This window comes from Dromiciops gliroides, chromosome 2 (assembly GCF_019393635.1).
Source record: "Dromiciops gliroides isolate mDroGli1 chromosome 2, mDroGli1.pri, whole genome shotgun sequence".
NCBI classification, from domain to species: domain Eukaryota; kingdom Metazoa; phylum Chordata; class Mammalia; order Microbiotheria; family Microbiotheriidae; genus Dromiciops; species Dromiciops gliroides.
Window position 1 is genome coordinate 659,768,764 of NC_057862.1, and position 11,613 is coordinate 659,780,376.

General features: G+C 44.7%; 1 protein-coding gene across 1 annotated transcript; it reads left to right on the forward strand.

Moving 5' to 3' along the window:
* Positions 1-6,578: 6,578 nt before the first annotated feature.
* On the forward strand, positions 6,579-10,654 carry LOC122739784 (PI-actitoxin-Axm2b-like). The gene is made up of 3 exons (XM_043981472.1): positions 6,579-6,710; positions 9,624-9,791; positions 10,356-10,654. The coding sequence occupies exons 1-3, from the start codon at positions 6,638-6,640 to the stop codon at positions 10,358-10,360; spliced, it is 246 nt and encodes an 81-aa protein (XP_043837407.1). The 5' UTR covers positions 6,579-6,637; the 3' UTR covers positions 10,361-10,654.
* Positions 10,655-11,613: the final 959 nt, after the last annotated feature.

The following is an 11,613-nucleotide window of genomic DNA, read 5'->3' on the forward strand; positions in this document are numbered from 1 at the left end:
ACCATAACAAGCATCCCCAAGCCCACAGTGATAGTGATAGAGGGGTAGTGTGGTGAATAAAATTAAATGTAGTCGCCCTATAATTGTCCCAAGTGTTAGGGAATTTAGTTGGGATTTATAATATATTTGGTACTTAGCAATTAGAGGCTACTGCACCATTTTGGGGGCACTAAGCATTTATTAAAGTATATTAAATATTAGGAAAGAGATAGAACACATGGCTCTGAAAGTTAAGAATCCCTACATTCCTAGGACAGAGGGAAAAGAGAGAGCAGCATGGGAGAGGGAAGAGCATGCCAAGAGAGCAGAGACCCCTCTCCAGGGTAGAGGTGGATCACTTCATCTTGATCCAAGTTAATTGGCTGGTAACATTCAAGTCCATTGATCGGCATGACTTGAAGGTAGTCTTAAGTTAGTTAACTGGGGGCAGCTAGATGGCGCAGTGGTTAAGCACCGGCCCTGGATTCAGGAGTACCTGAGTTCAAGTCCGGCCTCAGACACTTGACACTTACTAGCTGTGTGACCGTGGGCAAGTCACTTTACCCCCATTGCCTGCAAAAAAAAAAAAATTAAGTTAGTTAACTTCCTTTAATTAGGAAGATTTCCTTTGAAATTCTCCTGACTCTGGGCTGGCCCTGCAAAACCAGCCAGAGTTCCTGTTGGGGGGGGGAGTCTCTGAGTCCCCAAAACACCCTATTATTAATAATTTTCTCACAGAAGCAAACCCTGCTCCCTGTCTTTCCCCATTTGAATTTTCAGGTGTCTGTCTGTTATCTTCAGGCTCCTGCTACACACCTCAAACAACTGAAAACTTTGAGAGCTTTTTGTACAAGTGGGTGGTTCTGATGTGTGCCCTGAACCCCAGACTATTGGATTGAGTTTGGGGGGACACCATCCCAAAGACTGTTGAATGATAGCCCCCAGAACAAAGGAGTAGAGATGCTAGAGGAAGAAGCACCATACACAGATATAATTCCAATGAATAAATATACCTTTTTTTTTTCTTTCTGGAAGCCACCATATTGAGAGATACAAGATCAGATCTGCCCCCAAGCAGGGGAGATTGCGCCTACGTTTGCCAGAAGATAATAACTAATTTCACATTTTATTTCCCCTTTGGGTGTTTTGGTCAAACCAAAAATAGGTCAAGTTTAGCTAAACAGTAGGTAGTTGGGGTAAAGTATACCATCACCCCTGACTGTGCTGCAGAAATAAAACTTTTAATTAGCAAATCCCAGAACAGGGTGATAATCATGGAAGGAATCAAGTAGCACCTTCCTCCAAGATTCAAAATTGGGAGTGGTGGGAGGGAAGATCTCTGGACTTAGACAACAAGACCATTTGGAACCCTGAGTAAATAGTCTTCCACTGAGGCCATAGTGGTCACTTAAGTAACAGGCTTTGTAGTCTGCTTGTTAGATTTTTCTAGAAGGTTGTGACCTCTTGCTAACCTGCTATGCAGTGTTTCAACCTAGAGTAGAGGTCTGGGTACTGCATTGCTGAGGATCATGGGATACTAATAACTTGAGTAAATAGGTGAAATATTGTAAGCCACATATCTGGGCTTGGGCAGGCCTTGAGAATATTAAGGAGAAAGCCCTTAGGTTGTGGTTGCGTCACAAGCCTCATGAAAATTAGGAGATGTTGCTGACTAATAGCCCCTGCCACATAGGGAAGAAATATGTCTTTATCTCCTGTTTAATGATAATTTCTATGCTGTCAACATTATTGGTAGCATGACTCTAACTCAGGAGAAAGCTTCTACCAAGGCAGTTTCTCACCTATGACTTGGCAAATTTTCTACTCTATGGCAGATGCATTCACCCCAACTGGATTGTCATCTCCATGGACAAAAAAATGGAGAAAAGGGAAGCTTTGGGCACTCAACTTAACTAAGAAAATAATTTCCAACAAGTACCTTTGCTCTGTATTTGATAGCTGTATATGTATAACCTATTGTGGTGGTGTTGTTTCAGCTGTACTCAACTCTTTTTGACCCCATTTGGAGTTTTCTTGGCAAAGATACTGGAGTGGTTTGCCATTTTCTTCTCCAGCTCATTTTGTAAATGAGGAAACTGAGGAGAATGGGGATAAGTAACTTGTCCAGGGTCACACAGCTACTAAGTGTCTGAAGCCAGATTTGACCTCATGAAAATGAGTCTTCCCGATTCCAAGCTCTGTCCACTGTGCCACCTAGCTGCCCCATGTATAATCTAAGTTAGCCATAATATCCCTTGCCTATGTTGGTCAGACCTAAAGCTAGGGTCATTGACTACAGGCCCCAACTCCCCTAAGCAAGCCCCTCTCAATGATCTTTGAAGGTCTGTAGTGGAATATCCCAGGGAATCTGTCCTTTAGCCCTGGATGGTTCAAGATTCTTAGTGACATGGATGACAATATAAATAGGATGCTTACCCAATTTTCTGATGATGTGACTCTAAGAGAGACAACTAACAAACTGGATGACATTCTGAAACCAAAAGATCTCTACAGACTAGAATGAAGGAAAAAAATCTAATCAGATAAAATTTAATAGGAATAAATGTAAAGATTAATAAAGGCAAAAAAAATCAATGTCGTAAGTCTATGATGGGGAAATATGACTAGACCACAGTTCCTACTGCAAAGATCTGAGGGTTTTAATGGACTGCAAGCCCTATATGAATGAACAGGGCAAGATGGTGGTCAGAAAAAAAAATACCACGGTCTTGAAGTGTGTTGACTTCAGAATGAGAGAAGTGGAAGATCTACTACTATATTACATCTTTTTTGTTTTGTTTTGTTTTTTGGTTTTGCGGGGCAATGGGGGTCAAGTGACTTGCCCAGGGTCACACAGCTAGTAAGTGTCAAGTGTCTGAGGCCGGATTTGAACTCAGGAGCTCCTGAATCCAGGGCCGGTGCTTTATCCACTGCGCCACCTAGCTGCCCCACTATATTACATCTTATGAAAGATTGCATCTGGGATATCCTGTTTGATTCTAGGAACCACATTTTAAAAGCATGTTGAAAAGCCTGTGTTCAGAGCAGGGTGGCTAGAATGGAAAGAAAATGGAAAATCATTCCTGTATCTTTGCCAAGAAAGCCCCATGGACAATATGGTGCATGGGGTCACAGAGTCAAATACAACTAAACAAGATTCTACTGTATAGCATTAATTTTATCCCAGTTCATTCCATTCCTTTTTTTCTATTCCACAAGAAGATGTTAAGTGTCTCCCATATAGCCAATACTGTGATGGGCCCAGTGGACATATTTGACTGTAACAGGCCAGAAACTCCATCCAGGAATGTAGGCAATCCATTAACTAACATCTGCATCTCAGGGGCTTGGGTGTGGAAAGGCTTCTTCTGAGGTGGGTGATACTGACGAAAGTGATAGAGAGGGCCACTTTCTCTTCCCTCCCTTGTCATAACTACCTCCTTCCCCAAAGACTTAGCATCCCTTAAAGAGTTGCCTGATCAGCTAGGTAGCAGGATGGGGTGGGAAGGAGAATTTTCTGGGGGTAATGGATTCCTTATCTGCAAAGACAAACCCTCTTGGCCCTCCTAGGAGCTTAACCTGTAGCTTCACCCAATCATTCCTTCCCCTCTGGGAGCCCAGCCTCCTCTTAAAACACACATTGTCTACACCCACCTTTCTCTGATGAAGACCTCTTCATCTCTGAGAAGAGGAGGAAGAGCACCAAGAAGATGAGGCAATTCCCTCATCTCTTTCCAGCCACCTCCTTGCCATGCATGAATGTTTACCTTCCTCTCTCCCCTCCCCTCCTGCTTTCTGACTCTAGCTCAGAGACCAGCAGTCAAATCATGATGACCCTTCCTGAAAGTCAATCACTTGCCAGGTGGCTTCAATCCTCCTCCTTGGCAGTTCCTCCACTCTGTGTCATCTTTCCCTCTAAGAATGCTTACATTCTCTTTAAGGTCAAAGACAGTCTTGCTCACTTCTATTTGCATGTAGCACAGTACCTAGCATACATACATCTCGTGATGCTACTCCATGGAAAGATCTAGCCTGGAGTAGATAATTATACCCTCAGCCCATGGAGATATGCTTGGGATTGGAGAAAGAAGAGCAAAGGCAAGGGAAGGCATCTTGCCTCCAGTTGACTGCTTGATGGTCTGCCATCTTGGCAGAGTGCCTGACTCCCTGAGGGGGAGAGACCAAGAGAACACATGAAGAGACAAGAAGTCCTCTGGAACAGGCTGTCCACCCATCACAGGTCATTCTCTTGCTTTCCCCCTTAGGGTCTTGATCTAATCTACAATCTCAGCATTTGCTGTAACAACCTAAGGGTTTGAGTCATCTCCATGGGAGACCAGACCTAGAAGACATACACTCCTTTACCTCCTATGCAGCTCCTCTTAATGAACCAGCAATGTCACATTCTTAACTCAGTTACCTCGAAGATGGCATAGTTTACTTCATTACGTGGTTCATCTATATTTCGTTGTTGTCATCAGGTCATAAGATATACACGTGGACGGTGTAATCACCTACTTCTCTCCTGGACGGTGTCTGGTATATAGCAGAGTCAGAATCCAAGCTGGCCCAACTTATATCAGCCATACAGAGAAAATACCTGGGCCTACATTTCTTTGTCTAGTAGCCAAGTCCACCACCTTCCCAGAGTGAGTTTTCTCTCTTCTCCATCCTTCATGATCATACAAAGAACTGGAAGCAAAGCAAGAGTATCCATCAGTCCAGGGATGAGTGAACAAATTGTATCATATGAATGCAAGAAATGATAGAAATGAGGAATCCAGAGACACTTGAGCTGATCTGTATGAACTAATGAAGAAGCAGGACAATATATACAATGGACCTAACAAGAGAAAGGAAACTGTTACTAAAAGGCACCAAAACTCAGATCAACTCGATGACAAATCTTAATTCAAGAGGACTTCATAGCAACAATAGGCTAGTCCTACCCATATTTTGAGGGAACTCAGGGAAACCGGGTACTTCTGAGGTAGGAAATCTAGACACAAAAAGACAAGTCTTTTACGTGTACAAGGGAGAAGTCTATGAGAGGGAATTATTTGGAGGTAAAAGTGATTTTTTTAAAAATCTATTTTAAAATGGAGACTGCTTCTACAATCAGTAGGAGTGGAATAAATATTTGTTGAATAAATTGAATGCATGTTCCCACTTCTCCTGCTTCTTCCTGTGATCCCAGCCAAGCTTTCCTTAAAGTTATAGTAGATTTCAGGGGCAGCTAGGTGGCGCAGTGGATAGAGCACCAGCCCTGGATTCAGGAGGACCTGAGTTCAAATCTGGCCTCAGACACTTGACACTTACTAGCTGTGTGACCCTGGGCAAGTCACTTAACCCCAATTGCCTCAAAAAAAAATAATAAACATTAAAAAAAAAGTTATAGTAGATTTGGAAGAGTCAACAGCTTTATGTGCCCCCTCCCTCAGGTTACTCAACCTCAGGTTGAGTTGCATCTGTTCCCTTTTCATTATCAACCTGTTTGTGCTGTTCCCTGAACAATAGCAACAGAGTTGAATGGAGCTGAACAAAATGGAAGGGGATGGGGTGGGATGGGGTGGGGGTGGGGGGTGAATTGTAGGATGGGGGGGGTGAAGTAGAGTAGGATGGGGTGGGGTGGGGTGGGGGTAGGGTGGGGTGGAGTAGGGTGGGGGTAGGGTGGGGTGGGTGGGGTAGGGTGGGGTGGGGTAGGGTGGGATGGGGTGGGGTGGAGTAGGGTGGGGTGGGGTGGGTGGGGTGGGGTAGGGTGGGGTGGAGTAGGGTGGGATGGGGTGGGGTGGGGTAGGCTAAGGGGATGGGGTGGAACTTGACATAAACATCTAGTAAAGAAGTGATGTTTTTCCTCCCTCTGTGACTGGTCCCTGATCTAACTGCAATGATTGTTATTATTATCTTCCCATCTGAGGCCAGCCATCACTTTCCAGCCGCCTCCTTGCTGTGCATGAATGTTTACCTTCCTCTCTCCCCACCCCTCCTGCTTTCTGACTCTAGCTCAGAGACCAGCAGTCAAATCATGATGACCCTTCCTGAAAGTCAGTTACTTGTGGGGTGGTTTCAATCCTCCTCCTTGGCAGTTCCTCCGCTCTGGGTCATCTTTCCCTCCAAGAAAGCTTCCATTCTCTTTAAGGTCAAAGACAGTCTTGCTCACTTCTATTTGCTTCTATTTGCATGTAGCACAGTACCTAGCATACAGTAAGTGCTTGATAAATGCTTTTTCATTTCTTTTCATACATCCTGAAGATAATGGAGCTGAGAGTATACTGTCATGGATGATTTATTAATTCGATGGATAGTTATTGAACTGGCATGTTGAAGGCACAAGGTGGGAGTCCCAAATCCTTGTGGCAGCTAAGGTTGGGATGCTAGATCAGATTAAGATCCAAGAGGGGTATAGCCAGAGCATGACTTCTGATGGATGGACAGCCTGTTCCAGAGAACTCAGTGTCCGTACATGTGCTCGCTGGGAGGTTGTGACCCTGGGGCAGCATCAGGGAACTAGATCATTGTGGGGTTGGCTATGAGTCAAGACTCCATGCCCTGCCTTCATTCTTCTGAGATCCTCCCCTGCTCCCAGCCTTATCCTCACAGGCTTCATGAGAGGGTATAAGTACCCTCCCCAGGTTACACTTGTCTGTAGAATGACACCATGCGATCCTGGGCACCTCTCACCCTCCTGGTGCTACTCTTCACCCTGTGGACAGAACTGAAGGCTATATCAGGTGGGTGAGATCAGACACAGGGAGGGACCTGAGTGATTCTAGAGGATGGACTCCCAGAAGGGTTTATTTCTCCAGGTGGGATTCCATCACCCACCCCATCAAGCTCTTCCCACCCTGTCCTAGGATTGAGCAAACTTGACAGCCCCATCCTGAGAGACTAGATCTTGAAATCTTTGCTGGGGGGAGGGGCGGGGGGGGGGGAAGCAAAGTGAGTGAGAAATGAGAAAAAGGAAGAAGTTCCCAGCTTCCCCAGCATCAATCATCAAAAATAATCCTTTCCCACTTCCAAGTCCCTTAGATCAAGGTGGTGAAAGTGAGTCAATGTTTTTTTCCCAGCTCACCCAATATGCCTCCTCTACAATTAAAAAAAAAATGTTGATGGAAAAAGCCAAGAAAAAGTCACGAGTCATTTTTCCAGCCCAGGAAAGTTGCCTTCCTATTGCTCTGGTTTGGCCTCTTGAAAGAAGTATGATAGGTGGTCTTTTGGCCCCTGTTTAATGCTGAAATCTCAGGAGTAATTCTCCTAAAGGGGCAGTCTGGGGGCTCAGAGAGGACCAAGTCCCCAGGACAAGGGAGACACATGGATCCCAGAGAGCTTCCTTTTAGCCCCTTGATGCCTCCTCTCAAAAAAACTCTGTCATCCTTGACTTCTCCCACTCCCCACTCTCCTGGGAGCTATAGAATCTGCATAGTGGACCATCCCCACCAAAGCTCGGGCTTAAAGAGCAGGGTATCATCAATAAATAGCCTGGTTCAATTGTCCCATTAGCTCAAACACACACCAAGGAACCACTGTAGGATGCATATAGTATGCACGGACAACTATCATTTCTGGGACTGGGGAAGGGTATCATCTATCTCTTAGAAGACCCCCCCCCCAAAATTGATTCAATCTCATCTACTTCTCTGATGAGCTTGCAGTCCCATAGAAAAAGACTCGGTCAGCCTGGACTCAAAATCCAGGTCGTGGCTCCTGTATGTCTTTGGCAGGTAAGTCACTTTTCTCTGTACCTCAGTTTCCTCCTATGTGCAATAAATGGTCTGGATGAAATGATCTCCAAAAGAGGCCCTTTCAGCTCTGATTTTTCATGACTCCATAAAGAGCAGGGATTTCTCCTATCTCTCCCCTGCATCCTCTTTTCCACACTCCATCATTCCCTCAACTCCATCAAGGAGGTTTACCAGGAGATGCAGAATCTTAGCCTATGAGAATGATATACTTGGAGTCAAGAGACTTCTGGGATTTCTGAGCTGATTGGCCTCAGGTAAGTTTTTTGTTTGTTTGTTTGTTTTGGGGTAAGGCAATTGGGGTTAAGTGACTTGCCCAGGGTCACACAGCTAGTAAGTGTCAAGGGTCTGAGACTGGATTTGAACTCAGGTCCTCCTGAATCCAGGGCCAGTACTCTATCCACTGCGCCACCTAGCTACCCCCTCAGGTAAGTGATTTAACCTGAGCCTTAGTTTCCTTTTCTTTGAAAAGGATATAATATCCACATATACAATAATTCCTATAGTTCCCCTTAGTACTATTTTGAGGGTCAACTGAGATTATATATGTAAAGTGCTTTGCAAACCTTGAAGTATTATATATATCAACTATTATTATTTTTTTAGGTAAGGTACAACTTTTTATATTAGTTGGCTGACTCAAATAGTAGACTACATATTGATTTGGAAAATCACAAATTAACATTATCTATACAGAATTATATTTTATTTACTTATTTTATACATTTATACATAATATAACTAAATATATTTATAGTATGTTTTACATTGTATATTCTCTCATAATACTGTATTTATATACTATTTATATTTATATGTTATAAATATATTTATTTTATTTATTTAATCTTGTTTTGGGCTGCACTTGGGAATGCAGGCCTCACTTGGCCATGAGTTTGCTGTTTCTGATGTCCAGGGTGTTACACACTATGCCCAAATAATCTCCCCCAATGAGTAATTGTCTTACCCCCTGAAATGTGTCCTTTGGAGGGTCACCCCAGGATGGCAGGGTGACAGGGAAGGTGCACTGGACAAGAAGAATCCAAGGAATGGGATTTAAGTCTCATCTCTGACACTGACTGACTATGTTACCCTGACCACATAACTTAACTTATAACTGATCACTTAACTTCTCTGGGCCTCAGTTGTCCTAACCTCTAAAACTAATGATTTGAGGGGGCAGCTAGGTGGCACAGTGGATAAAGCACTGGCCCTGGATTCAGGAGGACCTGTGTCTGACTTCAGACACTTGACACTTACTAGCTGTGTGACCCTGGGCAAATCACTTAACCCTCATTGCCCTGCAAAACAAAACAAAAAAACTAATGATTTGAACTGCTTGACTTCCAATATTCCTTCCTACTCTGATGTTCTATTTTCTCTTTTTTGATATTCTATGTTCATCCTTCCCATTTCATTGTAACAACCTCTGTATCTACAGAGTTTCCTTTTCCCAGAGTTCCCTACCAAAAATGCTACCTCCTAAGAGGGGGCTCTTATCAGCTCCTACCTTAGTAGGGATTGGCAACCAGCCACTGGGGATAAATTTCTTGTGGGAATTGTATACCAACCCCATAAGTAGGTATTACTTAGAGCAGAGAGGTGGTGCTGTTCTCAGGTGCCTGCGGTACCCAGGTTGGGGCTGGGTGAACCCCTGCAATTGAACACTTGAGACACTCTGGACTGGGGGATCAGAGAACCCGGGTTCCAATCCTGCCTGGCCCTGTGTCTTGGTAGCTAGGTGGTCCTGGAATCTCTTCTCCTTTCTGAGCTTCTATTTCTCCATCTAGATCATGAATGGGTTAAGTTAGATGATCTCTCATGGCTCTAAATCATAAGAAATGTCACCTACAGATGCCTCATCTGCCTCAACCACCATCTCCATGGCCCCTTCTCTCCCTTCAGGTCTATGCAAGGCCCAGGAAGACCAAGGCTTCTGTCGAGGCTACTTCCTACGCTGGTACTATAACAGGAAGTCCAAGAAGTGCGAACCCTTCATCTATGGGGGCTGTGGGGGCAATGCCAACAACTTCCACTCCAAGATGCAGTGTATTGGAAAGTGCATGGTCTGGGGTAAGACTTCTGTAGGGCTCAGGGCCACTTTTGGTGAAGCAATTGGGGTTAAGTGACTTGCCCAGGGTCACACAGCTAGTAAGTGTCAAATGTCTGAGGTCAAATTTGAACTCAGGTCCTCCTGAATCCAGGGCTGGTGTTCTGTCCATCTAGCTGATGCATTTCTATAAATAACACTATGTTCAGGGCTGGGAGGATTCCCTACTCCCCAGCTCAAGGATCTCTTCCATGGCTCCATGACTATCTCTTCTCTCCAGGTGATGTAAAAGAAAATATAGAGTCTCAGATGGGCCAATAGGAGCGGGAGAGCATGAGAATTGGTGACTCTTTGGCAGGGGCCAAAATGCCTGGGACTTCTCTAGGATCTGTCCATGTGACACTTGTGCCCACATTTCCTGCTCCCTGGCAGAGGACCCAGGAAGGGAGGGGAATTCCCTCCCTCAAATCTCTTTGTCTGGTTCACCCCTGGGGGATGGAGGGAGAGGATGGGAAGAAGTGGGAAAGGTGTGGGAGGAAATGTGAGCAAGTCCAATGATGTGACAAAAATGAGTCTCTTTTTTCCAGGCTAAAGAGAAGAACCTTTCTATTGTCAAGCAGAGCCCAGCCTCCCCTGGCCTCCAGAGGGTTCAGCCTGCAGACCTCCATACCAGTCCCTGGGTCTCCATGCCTCTATTCTCCTGTTCATTCCAGGAACTATTTCCTCTCCTTCCCCCATCTAGCTGCATCCTCCTTGTCTCTCTCCATAAACTCTCAGTCCCATGTTTCCATTAACCCTCCCTTCAGGTCCCTGAAATAAAGTACCCATCTACTCATGGAACTGTTCAGCCTGTCACCTCCCAGTAGCCTTTGCTCCATGTGCAGCTTATTCTAGGCAAGGTCCCCTTAGAAAGTAGCAACCTAAATAGTCCTGGGGCAGTGTTTCCAAGTATCCTGACTTCTTGGTCCCATCCCTGATTACGTTGGTCCAAGCAGAAAGCACCAAAAATATAGCCCCTGTTCTCACACTGAAAGCACAGAGACAATCCACACCTGCGTCTCCTGTAGAGCCAGTCCAGATGAGATAAAATTCCAATCCCTCTCCTGAAGCTTTAGGAAGGAGAAGTGACAGGGGCAGCTAGGTGGTGCAGTGGATAAAGCATTGGCCCTGAATTCAGGAGGTCCTGAGGTCAAATCTGTCCTCAGACACTTGACACTTACTAGCTGTGTGACCTTGAGTAAGCCACTTAAACCTCACTGCCCGCCCCCCCGCAAAAAAAAAGGAAGAAGTGACAAGAGTAGGTCCCTGTAGGCAATGAGCGTCAGAAGGAGGGAGAAGAGTATTGAGAACCACAGAAAGGAAAGTGGGATTCCATTTTGACACAATATGGTATTAGTAAGCACATCAGACCAGTTCTGGGTATCCCATTTCAGGAAGGACTTTGGACCATTGGAGCATATGCAAAAGAGACAGAGACTAAGATAGTGAGGGAACCAGAAATCACAGTATAAAAGGATGTGAGGGGCAGCTAGGTGGCACAGTGGACAAAGCACCAGCCCTGGATTCAGGAGGACCTGAGTTCAAATCTAGCCTCAGACACTTGACACTTACTAGCTGTGTGACCCTGGGCAAGTCACTTAATTCTCATTGTCCTGCAAAAATTATTATTATTATTATTATAAGGAGATTATCCAAGACAATTCTGAAGAACCCATGATGAAAAATGTTGCCTACCTCCAGAGAGAGAACTCATGGAGTCTGGATACAACTTTCTTCTTTTTTTTCTTTTGCAACATGACCAATATGGAAATGTTTTGCATGATTTTACATGTATAATTGATATCC